Consider the following 17,426-nt stretch of genomic DNA (forward strand, 5'->3'; position numbering starts at 1 on the left):
TTACTTGTGCCCAATCTCCTGGTAGCATCACATTCACTTATTCTTTTGGGCTCTATGTTCCCATTACTCAACTGGTGAGCTGACAAATGGACCAGTCTCTCCAAAACTGGGTGTGTTCCAACAAGACCCCAAATTATATTTACATTAACCACAGTGGCTGAGTGTGCAGTCAGAGGTGACGCGTACCATTTGAGGTGGTGCTGGAGGCCACCGCCTTCTCACTGATGTCATTGCGCGCTGATGAGCCCTTGGTCGCCACAATGGTCTCCACCCTCTTCTTCTTCTCAGCTGCTGAACTGGCCTGGGACTGGGTTTCCATGGCGATTGCTCATTCCTCAACACCTCATGGAGACAGGATAACTGGTGGAGAGGGAGAGGAGGGTAAAGAGGGTGGGTGAATGTAAAGACGTGAAGCACATAAAACATTTTTTTGTTTTAAAAGTGTCTTGTAAAAGGGAATCATTTAATTTGAGTGCAGAAATTGAGCTTTTCCTGCTTGATTGAAGAGTTAAACATTTTAACAAAAAAGTGCCTCAAAAAAAGACGTGAACACTGAGAACCTTGTGAGAAAAACTTTAGATCCAATCCTCCCTTTTCATGATGCCCAGAGCAGACCACGGGTCAATCCACCAGCTCACCCTGATTTATTTTAACTCAGACCTGCTGGGCTCTGATCCGCTTGTCGGGGGGGGGGGGGAGTGATCTCCTCATCCGCTAACTGTGGTTAAACATCCAAAAAAAACATAATTTAGCTTACCTTATTTTCAACTATGTCACATTAAACTTCTGACTTCTTGTCAAAAACATAAAAACTCTATAAACATAGCAAGGCGGGACATCCTGACTAGGTTTTATATCTCAGAATAGAAGTAAAGGCAGCTTGTGGATATACTGATAATCCTGCTCGAGCAGTCTTTCCAGAGAGAAAGGAGAAACCTTAAGGGGATACCACAGAGAGAGAAACATTCACAGTCCTGAAAAAACAAGGGTTGTTTGAAGGCCCTTTTGGGAATATCATGGTGCCGGGCAATTTTTCTTTCAAAGAATAAAGGTGGTTCAAGTTAATACTGTCTGTGGGTTTAGAAGGGGTTCAGCCAACAGTCTAGCAGACATGCTGCTCAGTTCAGCACCTCAGAGGCTGTCTACAAACTCGACTCTATCTAGGTCACGGAGGTCTCTGATTATGGAGACAACACGGTGATACACCACAACCGCTCATTTACACAAAGTACAGGACAGCTTCATTTGGTCCAATATCAAGCCTTTACTTAGACGCCATAATTCATGGATAATTACTGGAAATATTTAGTCTGACTAACATCTTTCCAATAGCTTATTACCCAACTGTACTATTTAATTGTCCTCCACCCTATAAACATGCATGGACACAAAGGCCAGCAGTAAAGTCAGCTATAATGCAAACAGAGGAGCTGCTGAAAGTACAAGAGAAGAGAGGGGGGGCTGATTTTTACCAACTCCCCAAGGAGGGAAGGCGAGGGGGAAGTGGTGAGGGGTAAACTTCAGACAAACACTGTGTGCTTTGTTTGTTTTTTTTCCCCACCCCCTGAAAAACCAGAGTCTGTCATCCATTCTGACCCGACAACAACATCTGTAAGCAATTGCTGGCTTACGAAAAAAAGAAGGGAAAAAAAAAACACAATGCAATTACTCCCTTACCAATCAAAACAGAATTAAACAAGAGCTCGTCCTCTAATCACTCCCACATGAATACATGTGTAGCCGTCATCCCCAACCAAAGACATTTTTGTCTTACTTGCGCAGAATATCATCTCTGCGTGTGTTTGATAGAGTGAATGCTTTCATTTCGCTGCAGCGCAAGTGGGTTAATCGTCAGAATACATGCGGGCGCATGTACATCGGCACACGCATGGTTGTAAGTTTCTACTGAGGTAACTAATCATAGGTGCCACTCATTCACTTTCATCGGCAGAAAGTGAAACAAGAGCAACGATCAAAGAAAACTTTCCCTCTTTGAAACTGTCATTACATCATTCTAATGACTGAACTTGAGCAAAAGCAGCGAAGCGGCGAAAAGAGCAGGGAGAGATCCCACTTTACAGCTGTTCCTAAATAGCTCCCAACATGCTTTGTGTGTGCAGTGAGCATACATGTCTGTGTGTGTCTTCTTGTAGCCCCCCAGGTGAGTCAGAGCAGAGCTTAAAAAGAGCTGAGAGTGCAGCAAATATGAGGGTCAGGATTGGGGTTTGTAGGGGAGGCGAGGAGAAAGCGGGGCATTCCTCTGGTTCGGGCAAATATTCACAAGTCCGAGCCACTGAAGCGTGTCTGACCGGCCTTTTGTGTTCCACTAGGCAGGCCACAGTTCCAAAGCAGCAATTAAAAGCAGGACCTTTTCACCCATAATCCCTCTGACCTGGACGCCCACACTCAATCCTGCAGATGTTCCCGTCTCTGCTTTCGTGTTGCTCATTTTCGCCCCTGTCCAACCCTCCGAAAACACTCAGAAACTCACCAGCACCAAGACACTTCCGCCTGTGTTTACATCAGGACAGTGGGGAAAGAATGTTTGTTAATGTGAAAAAGTTTTTCTGTGTTTATCTTTAAAGGTCCAGGATGTAGGATTTATTGGCAGAAATGGTATATGGTATATAATGGTCCTTGTCTACAGAGATCATCGTGTTGCACCGCCATGTTTCTGCAGTAGCCCAGAAAGAACAAACCAAACACTGGCTCTAGCAGCAGTTAGCAGCCCCTCCATGACGAGCAGCATCGAAAAATAGCACATTTTATTAAATGTGAATCTGCTTTATTCAGTGTTTTAACCGGTTTAATCATCGGGTCTGTTTGTTTTGGAGAGGAAGAGACCTCTGTAGATAATTCAGCTCCTGGTTAAAACCTCCTGAAAAATGAACGCTGAAGAAATCCTAACCAGGAGAAGTTTCAGCTAGTTGCAAACTGAAATCCTCAACCGTAGACACCACTAATCTCCCTAAATCTTACACACTGTTCCATTAATGTCGGCTTTAGGGCCAAAAAACTTTTCCAGCGAGATTAACTGTTGCAGAAAAATTTGCAATGTCAGAATAAAATCATTAGTTTTACCGCACTTGGTGTTCGCTGCAGTGATCTCGATCATCTGGTGTAGGGTGGCCATAAAACTTAATCCGAGTTTCTTTTTTGCGTACATTCTTAATATTATCCTGAGTTTTAAGTCTTGGCTCATGCAAATAGTAAAGAATAAGTGTGCTCTCTCAAGTACCAATCAAGAAGCGGCAAAGTGGGTAGACATGGAGGGGGACTCCGGAGAGCACAAGAACGTAAACGGGTCTCGGTTCTCTTGTACTGTGGAAAAGGAGGAGAATCTGGTGGAGTTGTGGAGTGAACAAGAGTCTGTGTTTAATTCGGCATGTATCTGATCGACCAACTAGCACTTATTTTAGTTGAGACTTAATTTTTGAAACAGTTTGCCTCTCATTCCCACAGTCTCCTCCCTCTAAATTAGCAAAGCTAAACAACAGAGTCTGGGTTTGGGAATTTTTTCAGACACATAAGGAATTGTCAATATGTCATATTTCTTAAAGGGAGTTTGGCATAATATTTTCTACCAGGAGCAGGATGGGAAATAATCTCTAAAGGAATGTAGCTGTGGTCTTGTAAATAGTGATCCTGCAAGATCCCCAGTCTTTGCAAAATCTTTAAGTCAGTGACTAAAAAAGTAACAGATGTCAGAGGGTGTCAGACTTAAATCTTTTATAAGTGTTTTCAAAGTCTTCTAATGTATGGTGGGCATAAACTGAAAAATCTGAGGGCAGAGATAGTTTGAACAACATTTTCATTTCACACTTTGAACCTTCACTGAAGAAACACTACCCACAAGCGAGATGCAGAAATCAGATTTTTAAATACATTTACATGAGACAGCAGAGAAATAACTACCTGCATCAGTGTTGTGTCACAGAGGCCTGGCACAAAAGAAGGAATTACAAGTAGGCATTGGTTGCTGTTGTTACCCAAAATAAATGTTAATTTCATATTAATGTCTTTCCCATGAAATGTCTGTCCTACACCCAATTAGAGAAGAGAGAAAGAGGGTGTATCTTTATTTGTGCTCAACTGTAATCCTTCCACACAGAAAGGGAGGCGATTAAACAGGTTTAAAATACCACAATTCAGACTGTTCCCCCAGAAAAAAAAAGAGAAAAAACATTCTTATTTTATAAGCACATTAAGCAAATCAATTTAACATAAATTATACGCCTTGGTGACAAAGGCACCGAGTTGAAAGTCATCTGCAAATTGTACACATCAAAGTGAAACACTAAAATAAACTTTTGCCTTTGATAGAAAAAAATTCAGTTTTTTTCTTCATGCGAGCTTAAACGGCTGCTAACGCTATCAAAAATCACTGCCTTTTGTTATTTAAAGGCTCCGTCTTTACAAGCTTAATTCTATGAAACTGCTTAAGGTGTACCTCCTATTCCACTGCACTCTGTCATTAGGGAGGATTTGCAAATGCATGGCGCACACACAGGCACACACACATACACACACACAGAAACGGTGGGACATTTTTATATAAACTCTTGAAGTGTCTTCTTAGATTTGGCAACCCCCCCCTCACAGACGGGGTACTGTATTTGTGTTCATTTCATTAGGGCGACTGTTCAGTGTCGAGGGCCCCCTGAGGGGGGAGACTGGCAGCGCCACAGCATTCATCATCATTACATCAGCGACCACCGAGATCTGCTATCTTAGGCTTATCAACACGGCACAAACGCAGCGCAGCGCGGCAAGTTAGAGGGGAGGGGAGAGATGGGAGATGGAGACGATTGAGGGAGATTGTGAGCAAAAGTGGAATAAGAGGGGGAGAAAATGAATGGAGGAAGGGAGGAGCATGAGACTGTGTGTGTGTGTGTGTGTGTGTGTGTGTTCATGTATCTGTGCATGCATGTGTGTGCGCCTCGCTGTGCCCCTGCATGCCTGCACATGCTTTCCTGTGTGTACAATGTGTGTTTTTGCACATTTCGCAGCTATGCCAACAACATTAAGGGCTCCTGCACAGCTGGAATAACTAAAACACTGAGGGGCAAAGAGGGAGGAGTTGCCGGAGCCCTTCAGCGAGATTAGCTGAATCTAGCAATAAAACAGAATGCGCTGGCTCAGGCTGCATGTGTTTGCGTTGGATAAGGTCAGTGAGGGGATGAGGCGCCTTAAGGAGACAGTGGAAGTGCTTGCTGGTGGTTAGAGGACCTGTCATGGGCTCAAAATCCCCACTGAGGAGGTGTTCCGAAACTCAATGGCTCTCAGAGGAAACCACATACTTAGGTTTCCATGTTGTGCACTTATGGCTTGCCCTTGGCCCTGGAAGGCAAAGGGGAAGAGGGGGGGATTGGGGATTTGGTGTTTGTGGCTCCCATTCACCAGTGAAACTTAACATTGTGCCCAGATGGCACTAAGTCTGGCCTACAGCTGATGGGGACCAGCCCCTCAAGTAAGGGCCATTTAGCAGGAATTAGTCACACCCCGCCACACACACTCATATCAAATCACAGATATGCACATGCAAACTGGTTTAGTGCGAGGCCCTCTCACCCTTTTGTATGCTGTGACATGGTTGAGCTGTTCAGATCGTCAGTCATTTGCATGTTTCTGTATCATCCTACAATGATGTATGAGTCCTACTTTTTACAGCTGCGTTGTAAAACTTTAAGTTGATGCATTTATTGAGATGATTTATTGGTTCATGCTTAGAATCAGTAAATCATCTCGTAAATACTGCATGGGAAAACAAATGTATGTTTTATGCTTTTTCTGCAGTAATATTTTAAAAAATACCTACCTGTCTTTAATTTAGCTTCACACCTGAGGTAACACATCATAATAACATTACCTATGCCAAGGGTGTAGGTGTCATTTTAAAATTAGGGTGGGGGCACACACAAATTTGGGCATCAAACACTTAATTTCCTGCATTTTGGTGAAGTTTTATGCCCCATTTTGTGCCCTTTCTGCATCAATTTATGGTGTAAATGTCTTGTCAAAATAAAAGCCCCCTACTACTTTCATGTTTCTACTGGGGGAGGGACAAAAACATCTACACCTATGATCTCAGCAAACAACGTGGGCTACTTTCACAAGTGCACTGTACAACATTTGAATAGCAAAGGCCTGTGCAAATGAGGAGTGTTTGTATTTTTTGTCAAGGGCAAACAGTGCAACACAGCCCATCAGTTGCTTTCAGCGGAGCTAATAAGATTATCCTCGCGTGCGTCTTGGTCCCTCAGACCTCTCCACTTGAGATGCTTTGGAGGGCTGGTGAGGGACCCTGTGTGTTGCACAGCAGAATGAGCCGAGCGCATCTTACATTCCTGGGTAACAAACCCACACGATGTAATCGTAATGCTTACACGATGCTTCTTTTGCACTCGCTACCCAGTAGATAAGGGGAAAATAAAGCACGTGCCACAATGGAAATCTTGAGCGTTTTCCCAGCAGCCCCTCGTGCTTATTAGATTGTTTATTTATTTTGACTTGCATTTGTTCGCGAGCCACTTGTGTCAGGGCAAGTGGGGCTGTGAGGCGTGAGACAATGGATAATGCAGGCAGCTTTGTTGCACTGGTGGCCCAGTTATGCGGTATTGGTTTCCCCTGCTCTCCTCTTCATTCATTTTCTTCCCCTGCTGGTCTTTGTTTGATCAGACACTTTTCCTGATTTGTGAGAAGGAAAAGATGCTTGTTCAGCCGTTTACAGGAGGCCAACGCAAACAATGCAGCCTATTACTTCAGCAAAATATCATGACGGTCCTGGGGAAGAAAAGACAAACATTTTTCTCTATGCACAAGTTTTTTTGCCTTGAACTTGCAGAGATTAAAAGTTAGTATGATTACAAATACTTTCCCCCACTTTATAACTTTGCTTGTATCCACAAAGCCAATTGAAATTCAGTTTACTAGTGAATCTGTTGTTGCAACAGCCACCACTTGCTCTACAACTAAGGTTTTCGTTCGAGTGGCCCCTGCACATGGCACCCACTGTAATGCAAAAGGGAGTGAGGTCTGTATCCTGTCAGTGGGCCTCTCATCTCCAGTGAAAACAGCCTTGTGTTTGTGGAGGCATTCTTCATACAAGGCTTTAGAAAGCACTCCGCACGATGCCACAACCAGAGCGCGACAACAACATCCTTCACTGTGCTTCGCAGTGAAAGAGTACATGTTAACGCTGCGCGCTGCCTTGTTTGAGAGCACAGTTCCTATGTAATGCGTGTGTGTGTGTGAACGTGGCACAGGGAGGAAGAGGGACTGTTTCGACTGTGTTTGAGAGCGTGTGAGCCTTGCCGCTGTGTATAGGAGCTGGATGCACCAGGTGCTCTATACGCCTCTCTGTATGCAAGTGCGATCACTGTGCACAGAACATAAATAAGAGAGGGGACCCCAGGGAGGGGATGAGTGGAGGAAGAGAATTCCTGTACTGATGAAAACCTCACACACATCTCTCCCTGCCGCCTCCTCCTCATCGCACGTGCACTCAGGGAAGGATCAAGCAGACGGATGGTCCTGTGTGAGTGGAGTGGCGGCAGATAGGGCTTTGACAGAAGGCCTTCACACTTAGACAGAGGAGTGAAACAAAGAGTTATTTGAGGTGACTGAACTACTGAGAGCAATCCGGGGCTGTGCAGCCACAGGTTACAGTCATTGCACTGCACACTTGGACTTCAAGTTCCCCTTCTTTTCTGTTTCACTTACTTCATACTCACTCCCTCTCCTTCTCTCCTCCTTTCTATCTCCCTTTCCTTCATTCCTTTGTGTCATTGGGATAAGTGTTGGAGCGGAGTGAGTCAGTGCTGCCATGTGATTAATGACGGGCCCTGGCGTCTCCGGGGCCGAACACTAACAACAGCCAGGGGGCAGCGCGATAATGCACAATAATAAAGCCAGCAGACAAACAGCCAGGCAACGCGAGGCCTATTAGCTAGCCCCATCAGGACGGCTAAGTGAGAAATTAGCCCTTCCCAAGCTCCGCCACAATTCATCAAGTGCAGCCCCTGAATCCCCCCTCAAGAAGTCATAATGTTTACTTAAAGACTGGCCTCGATGCCCCAGCGGCGAGCTTTATTGGCTCTTATTAATTCCCGCTCTGGCCCTCGCGGCCATGCCATTTAAACTGAATTAAAGGGGTGAAAATTGGATGAGATGAAGTTGTCTTGGTGTTTGGCTCTCGCATGATAAAGCCGGACCTAAACAGAGGGAGACTTGGAGAGGGAAAAAATAAGAGGGGAGGGCAAACAAATCGGCATGTAAAGGAATGCTGAATGAAGCTGTCCTGAAATGTGCCGCAGTCAGTCAGAGGAATGCAGGGAGAGAGCGGGGGGGGGGGGGGGGGGAGGGAGAAATGGCATCACTTTAATGCTAGACTTCCTGTGTGGATGGGAACAGATCCAAGAGGGTAACACTGGGTCAAACATTCCACAGATGCAGAAGTGATTCTGTTGTATCTTTGCATTCTGCTTATCTTTCATCGCACGGGTTGAAAAAATACCATAAAATAAGGTCACTCTATCAGCACTCCAACCTTATTTCAACATGTCAGTGATGGACAGGGAGCGAGAGGGGAGGGAGTACACTCAACACAAAGTACGTGCCCTTAATGAGGTGGCTCTGCTGGTCTTCACATAACAGAACAATGAATCACACTTATAAAAAGCAATGATGAAATGGGCCAATTTTATCAGCTTGGTCAAATTACCCATTATTTTGAGCTTTTATATTATCTAGTGCTGAAACGCTTAGTTGATAAGTTGAATCAATTAGTCATTTATCAAAAAAAAGCAAAACATTTGCTGGTTCCTGCTGTTAAAGGAAAATGACTCACTGGTCTCTGTTTTACTAAACATCTTTGGGTTTTGGTTATTTATAATAATGGATGGATTACTGATCGGGCCTAGTAGGGAAAGGCCCGGGGGCCCAAAATGTCAGGGGCCCACCTGGTCTTCATCTGCAAAAGGTTTCTCAAATTAACACGTACCAACCAGAAGGAGACTCAACATGGCCACAAGGAGATGCAAAGCAACTCCAAAGAGTTACAAAATAACTACAGAAATGGTAAAAATGACCTCAAAGAGAAACAGAATGACCCCAAAGAGACACAAAATAACCAAAAAAAAGACACAAATGACCTCAGAGAGACACAAAACCACTAAAAAAGACACAAAATGACCATGAAGGTGACACAAAATGACCTCAAAGAGACACAAAACAACCAAAAAAATATACAAAATGACCCCAAAGAGACACAAAACAACCAAAGAGACACAAAATAACCTCAGAGAGACACAAAATGACCTCAGACACAAGCAAAACCTCTAAAAAAGATACACAATGACCCTGAGGAGACACAAAATGACCTCAAAGAGATACAAAACAACCAAAAAGAGACACAAAATGACCCCAAAGAGACTTAGAATGCCCAAAAAGACACAAACTGACCTCAGAGACACACAAAATGACCCAAAGAGACACAAAAGGATGAAAAAAAGACACAAAATTTCCCCAAAAAGACACAATTCTCTTAAAGAGACACAAAACAACCAAAAAAAAGACACAAAATGACCTTAGAGAGATGCAAAATTACCCCTTAACAAAACACGAAACAACAAAAAAATGACATAAAATGCCCTGAAAAAGACACAAAACAACCACAAAGGAACAAAACAACAACAACAAAAAAGAGGCAAAACCACCACAAAGTCTGTGTGTCTTGTAGGAGTAGGAGAGGTGATGGGGCCTTTTGCATATCTGTGCCCAGGGACCCATTGTTTCATAATCCGCCCATGCTTCCAATGGGCACTTTTCCCTAGTTTCTGACCTTTCATACACTAAATAATTTATTCATTTATAGAAACAGATTAACTGATAATGTTAATATTCCCAATAGTTTCATTTTGTCTTTTTGCAGTTGCTATTTTATAAGCTTTTCTATCTCTTCCTGATGTATTCATTTGTAACCACAACACCATGACTGGTTCCCTGGCCCACGTGCAGGTCTGTAAGTAAGTCTCATCCATGTGAACTGTAGGTCTGTGTTGCAGGATTGGCGGCAGGCGAGAGTGTGTTCTATAGAGTAGTATGGAGTATACGGCAGCGGAGGTGTGAGATCAAAGACAGCTGAGGCTCAGAGGGAGTCCCGGAGACTTCTAGCTCCCTGACGGCTCTCCTAACGGCAGCGTCGGGAGACAACTCTCTCCCTTCACTTTCATATCAGCCACAGAGCCCCCCCATCCCTTTGCGCCGGCTCGTAGGCTCCACACACACACACGCACACACACATGCACAGGGAGTCTCAGAGGATTTGGCAGTGCTGCAAAACCTGTACCCCACCTACAGCAACACTCCTCCACACAGCTACACACACACATGCTGTTGCTCATCAGAAACCCATGCATCAGAAACACGCAGCTGAATATTTTGGATTTTGAAAGGCTGAGTTCGGAGGAAACTCTCTTGCTCTCCCAGTTAAAGAGACTCACGCAACTCAAATACCGACACCACGCAACACTGCAATGAGCTGCCATAAACCTCCCAGCGCTGCCAACTGCTCAACAAAAAACTTCCCATAAACTCCAAAGAGCACAGTCACAAAATGGCCCCCTGAAAATCCCCGGCATAAAGAGCGAGGAACAAGACTGTCATTAGACAGGCAGCCCCCTCAGGCCCGCCGACTTGATCGCGAGGAAGCCAAACATCTGGGTGCATTTATTCGTTTCAGCTGTTTGCAACCCCGCCTCGAATAAATCTGGGAGCTGTAACACCATTGCTTAGGACAGCTCCTAAACAAACATGCTCAACGCTCGCCACCTCACTCACTCACTCACTCACTCCGCACGCCCCAGCATCCCAAGCAGAGCCGAGGCCGGCTAACGCAGGCAAATAAATTCGTGGAGGAGGAGGCCTTAATTGGAGCGTTTGACGGGTGCCTGGGGTTAATTGGGAAGCATGGAGAGCAGCTGGCTCCACGGTGGAAGTTGAGACAGGGATAATAAGTTCACCCTCTGCAGGAGAGACAGTTAGTGATGAATCAGATCAGAGGAACAGTGTACAGTGTAATCATCCTCACATCTCCCCTCCTCCACCCTGCTCTCCTGACAAGCAGAGACAACCTGGCTCCCAGCTACGCAATCTGGCACCTATCACACACGACTGGCGGATCACCCGGCGACGCTTCACACACACACGTTCATTCAGCTAATCACTCACACACACAATAATTCTTACCTCTAGGACACGGAACCTAGTTTATCAGTTCGCCGGTCGATGTATGTAAATCTCTCCAACAATGTGTGTACTAATGGCTTATTACCCCGCGTTAGCTGGTTTGCATTGATCTCTACGCCAGAGGGAGACGGGGAAACTAGAGCAGTTCGCTGCTCATATGTACCGAGCAGGACTATAATCACATCCCAGCTTGTTTCAATAAAAGCAACATTAGCATAAACCATCTCAAACACACTAAAACCTTCACCCCCGCTCGGTCCGTGCAAGAAAAAACTTTCCTGGATTACAGGGTAATCAGGGCCATATGGGATGGGTCGGCATAACTTTGAGTGTCTCTCTGAAGTAGATTGTCTCTGCAGATTATGACTCTCTAAATGAGAAAACTAGTTTTTTTCCAGAGGAGCAAATCTTTAGCCAGCGTATATAGAGAGAGGAAAGATTCTCTCGGGATACTAGTAGCTGCAAAGGGTTTTGCTATAACACCAAACTGAGTTCCTTGTGCTGGGAGGGTGGCTGAGGGAGCATTTGGGGGCTGAAAGAAGCCCAGGTAGAGTCATAGGCAGTAATGGGAGGAGACAGGGACTTAGAGCGCCACACAAAAGCCAGGCTTTATAAATAATTCCAAAAGCTAACAGGATCCCTTGTATGTGTGAATCTGTGAAATACATTCACACATGAATGCACACACACCCGCAGATACACACACACACACACACACACACACACACACACACACACACCCCGCCACCAGGGGGAATAGGTTATTCACACTGCTGCTCCACCGGGGCTGTTGTGAGTTCGACCTGCCTGGATTGGTAAATTTGGGTGAATATCTTTCTTGCATAGATGATGCAAGAAAAAAAAAGGAAAGCAAAAAGGTCCATTTCAGCAACACACACACTCACTCACTCATAATGCAGGGCAGCAAAGCACACCGGAGACCTGTCTTGTAAATCTCTTTGTGAAAGCAGCTTTGGGGGGTAGACAGGGGCTTACATACTGAGCCCTGAGGTAGAGCTACAGACTCCACTCCCTCTAACCCCCCCATGGTCTTTCTCCCTCTCCCACACACATACTCTGCGCTCCTCTCTCTTCCTTACTTTTCCGTCTACCCCACATTTCCTGCCCTCCTCTCACCTTATCCATCGCTCCCTCCCTCCCTCTATTCCTCCCCTCTCCCCTCTCTCCTCCCCTCTGTCCCAGCCCGGCCTACAGAGCGCCGGTCCTTTAGCCCTGCAGGCTCCCGTGGCGTTGCGGTGACTAATGTCCTGCCTTTGCTCAGACAATGAGTTTGAGACTGAGCCGGGGAAAGTGTTGAGGAGGGAAAAAGACTCCAGCACCTTTTGACAAATGGAACCCTTCGCACTCCCGTGCCCACTGAGGGAGGCTTTACAATGTCGCGCTCCACGCTCCACGTCCTCCGAGGGACGGCTGCAACCCGCAAAGCCGCATCTGGGGGAATATAATGAATTCTTTGGGAAGTCTAACCTGGCTTTCTTCATGAATAAGATATATTTCCAAAGCATGTCGACCCCTCTTAATAAAAACACCAGTCTGGCAGGAATAGCCAAAGCCGTTTTAGGGCCCCATGTACACGTTAATATTTCTGTTTCTCTATAAATTTTCTCGGGCCCACTTTTTTCCAGGCCTGTCACTGCAAGGCCGGCCCTACATTTTCCCTGGAAGCTGGAAGAGCCATGATGACAAACTGTCATTAAAAGCGGCTGGAGTCCCTCTCTTTCAAGGAACTCAAACTCTTGGACGCTCCCCTCCTCTTCCCCACGCACCCTACCCCCCATGCAACCCTGAAAGGAACTGGGCTTTGTCTGAGGAGCAAAGGAGAGAGGAATCCCCCCCCTCTTCAACCCTGCCTCCCCTCCCCGAACCCTGTTCCTCACTCCCTGCGGAGTATTGTTAAAACACAGCCCCCTCTCTTTCCGCGGCCTGGGCTCTTAAAACAGCGTGCTTTGCATGAGAAAAAACGATTAGTCTTCAAATGCTGTGCTGTCAAAGGAGGGCTCTTTCAGGTTGGGGCAGAAATTTGCTCAGATAGTAGAGTTCCTCTTTTGTTTTTCTAAGATGAGGCATTATTAGAGCCAGGGTCTGTTAGCATTCATTGCTGAGAAGAACACACTAGAGGGGTTTATACGGGATGCCCGCCCACCCCCCCCTCTTTTTCCAACTTGCCCCAAGTCCGCAGCAGACGGAAATGAAGGAGTAGAGTGGGGGAAGAGGTACTCATCTAAACATGTTTGGAGAGGAGAGAGAATGTCTGGGCATGTGCTTCTTTCAGGTATTAACCTTGGGATTTACATTTGACATTCAAACAATAGTCCCCTCCTTGACCTCCACTCCAGGATGCAGCAATACTCAGGGATAACTCTCACTGAAAGACAACCACAAGCAGCATGGGATTGCAAACACATGGGGTTCACATTGTGAGCATTATTGCATGACAATGCATAACTTAATTACTGGTGTAAAGGCAGGAGTTTTGTTTAGAAAATGCACAGCCAACAACATTGCTTTTTCTTGCCTAGTTCAAATAATTCAAAAAAGAAGAGTGTGCGCACTTGGAGTAGACAGAGCCTGACTCATGGCTTCACACATCAAGAGGCAGGGGTAAGTGACAGATCATTGTTCACAGCAAGCGGCCAGTTCATCTGTCCCCGATCACCACCCCGGACGAGAAAGCACAGACCCCCTCACGGATGCCACAACCAGCTCCCATCAAAGCTGACACAATGCCACATCTGCAATAACAGCCCCTGGCCCCAGGAAACTCTTTAGGCGTTCAATTTTTACACACAGCCCGCAAGCAAATGGGCCTCAAACCACAGCACTTCACCTCTTGCTGCAATACTTCACACCACAGACTTAAAGACGTTTTTACGGCAGCTACAGCAAACAGAGGAGGGGACGAGCGGCGCCCACATGCAGGCGTGACCCTGTCCTGTTTCTCCTCAAGCGTGTGAGAAAAGAAAACGCAGCCGCGGGCTGGCACACTCTGCATTCTCGCACACACACCAGTGTATTTGCAATAAAATTTACCATGACCTACAACGGGGCTTATGTAAAGCTGTCAAACACAACTTAATCGATCGTAAATTCAAATCACTTGATTTAAATTTACAGTTTTTTACTCTTTTTTTTTTCTTTTTTTATTGCCGTCTTTGGTGCCTCGCTCTGGGAGAGCAGTTGACCAGACTAATTGTCAGGTCCAGTTGGAGTTTCCAACAGGCCAGAGCCATGGAAAACAAACCAGCCCTCTCTCAGCCACTGCTAAGGCAACTTGAGCCCTACTTTTTTTCCTCCCATTTCTTATTTCTTCAGACAGATGAAAAAAAAGTTGCTTCCACAAGAGAGGGAAGGAAAAAAGAGACAAAATAAAAACTGAACATGCATGTTTGGGTATGAGTGACAGAAGAAGAAACAGAGGCAGAGAAGTGTAAATGAGCATGTACATGCATGCAGTCTGAGTGTGGTGTGGTGTATGAATGCAAAAGCCCCAAGTGTATTAAGATTCCAGAATGTGTGTAATATACATATCTAAAATTACAGTGGGATATCTCGAGTCTCACGCCCTCTTCATCGCCACTTTCCCCACATCGCCTTATCCAAAGACATCACCCGGCTTGAAAGGTGCCTTTAGCAGGCTCCTTGAAGCGAGGAGCGAGGGTCCCGCTCTGGGACAATGATGGTTGAGGTGGAGGGGAGCCGGGGGAGCAGGAACACATAGCATATTAAATCTGCTGGCGGAGCTGGGTCGTCCGCGCGGAGAGCCAGAGAGCCAGATCTGAGGCATGCCCTGAAGGGATGGCTGGGCCTGGGGATTAGGAGGCCAAGGAGAAGCCCTCACGCGCCCGAAGACCCCTTCTTGTCTCTGCTCGCACGCAAATGCATCCAGACGTTTTGACGCTTCTCAGGTTTGCCATCTCAGCCCAACTTTTCATAGCACTCCTCCGCGCCTCGCAAAACCACACCAGCGAACACACACACACACACACACACACACACACCCGCTCACTTGCACAGCCTTTTTTTCCCTCAATCACTACCTCTGCCTGACTTGTCCTCTTTCTTTCCCCACTGTGTCTGTTTCATTTGATGTCAACATATCAAAGTACCAAATCATCAAAGTGAGAGATTTCTTTTGGGGGCCATCTACTCAACTACGCCAGTTATATGCAAGGGAAGCAACCAAATTACACAGGGAATTACTCCAAACTTTCACTGGTCAGGTGGTTCCTGTGTATTTTAAAACTTATAATAATCCTCATTATTTACACCTCTGTGTGGCTCCTGTAACCTCCCAAGACACAGGATAAAATGGGACAAACACCTGCAGGAAAACAAGTGAGCTAACACTAAAAATAAACGACAGTCTTCATTATCTTAAGGAAAATCAACTTCCTCATGTTACCCTCATTTTAACAAAACATTTGCCACCTCTTTGAGAGCTTCAGGTCGCAGCATTAGCACAACAACACACCTCATTAGGGCCTCTTGCATACAAGCCTGATAGCAGGTATTCTTCCTGCGGGGTGTAAAAGGCCTGAGGACACAACCTGCCTTTAGCTGTGAATGCAAGACCCCTTAAAAAGAAGAGAGGGCCATACCTCAAAAGCTAATAGCATGTCATCCCCCTGCATTAACATGACAGGAACTTATTCTGCCAGGTCGCCAGGTCACGGGTGTACCGGGCCCGTGTCGCTGTGCATAATTTTACTTAAAGGAGTGCTTAAAGTTGATAAAAAAAAAAAAGCACGCTGCTGCTATCTGACGGAGTGACTCCTGCAGAGGGGAGCGATACCCGGCTGCTCCTCACGCGTGGAGCTGGAGGAGCAGAGAGCGGCTGTGATGCATCTCTGCTGGCTACAGTAAGCGAGTGGCTCTGAGCTGTGCATCTCATTCCAGCAGATTAGCATCTTAAACACTGCTGCATTCATCACCGCTGCTGCATCATAATGAGACAAAGTGCTTTTTTTTTTGGGAAAGGTGCACCTGTTTGACATCAGTATCCCCCTCTATAGCGTCCTTTAGGTAAAAAGTATTAGTACTAAAACTGTTAGGTATTTTTATTTAATATTCATACATATTTTTTATTGGATTTTGCATTTTTTCATAATATGAAGCTTTAATATGTCACATTATTAAAACATTACTGACACTCACATGTCTAAAAACAATAATTAAACATAATTATGTTTAAAGTTAAAAGAAAGAATATTAAAACCAAGAATGTCAGAGATTTCTCTGTCCTCACTCACTCACTGAAATTTAATTTAATCACATGCAATTTAAATGTCATGGAAAATGTATCATATTTATATTTTCTATAAATAAAATCAGACGCCATCCTAATTTTTCCCTCAAGTAGAAATGATATAGGGGTGATCAAATGGTATTTCTAAGTATGTTTATTTCAAAATGATTAACAAGCCACAAAAAGCAAAACATGTAGGGGAAAAAATGTGCAGCCCTGTTTGTAAAATCTCATTAAAGATAATTACATTGTTCTCATGATGTCATTTTAAAATATAAAATATTAAGCTTTAAATCTGAGTGAGGCCTGACCCGTCTGTTCATTCTTTTCCACGTTAACTGACATGACAGTGATTCATTTCCTACCTACAGGCCCTGTGAAATGTTATTTTGTTATTACAAATAAAATAGGGGAAATATTAAATGACACTTTATGGGACAGTCCCTTTTTTATTTTATTAGACAAATGTAACCAGGACCTGCAGAACCTCTCGCTCGGAGCCAAATCCACAGTCAGAGATGAGTGATGGAGCAGCCTCATAAAAACAGCTAAAAGGAGATTTTTATCTGTGTGAACTTGTGCTGTTAAACATCTTATTTGGTGTGTTCGCTCACTGCTCCGTCTCAAGGCAGCCAGACCTGCGTTAATAATTTGCCAAGTGTCAAAGAAATAAAAAAAGAAAGAAAAAAGAAAAAGGAGGATTTGAGCTGCACCGCATGGTTGAGCACCTCGGACCCTCGTCGTCTGTATGAAACCCGAGAGCAGACAAGCAGATAAAATGTGGAACAGCTGGCGAGGACAGGAGGGAAAGTTTCAAACAAATATCCGCACATGTGGAGGCTCGGGGGCTCTCAAACGTTTTCATGTCTTGGACCCCCAAAAATGAACACACACACTTCTGTTATAGAGATTT

The 17,426-nt window shown here is 45.1% G+C and overlaps 1 protein-coding gene across 1 annotated transcript in view; it reads right to left on the reverse strand.

Moving 5' to 3' along the window:
- Positions 1-17,426, reverse strand: part of gli3 (GLI family zinc finger 3) — a 123,436-nt gene that overhangs the window by 104,187 nt on the left and 1,823 nt on the right. Inside the window, exon 2 of the mRNA XM_050056707.1 lies at positions 187-360. Within this exon, the coding sequence (XP_049912664.1) occupies positions 187-319 (133 nt within the window). The 5' untranslated portion in view covers positions 320-360. The remainder of the gene's footprint in view (positions 1-186; positions 361-17,426) is intronic.

Source organism: Epinephelus moara, chromosome 11 (genome assembly GCF_006386435.1).
Source record: "Epinephelus moara isolate mb chromosome 11, YSFRI_EMoa_1.0, whole genome shotgun sequence".
Classification (NCBI taxonomy): Eukaryota; Metazoa; Chordata; class Actinopteri; order Perciformes; family Serranidae; genus Epinephelus; species Epinephelus moara.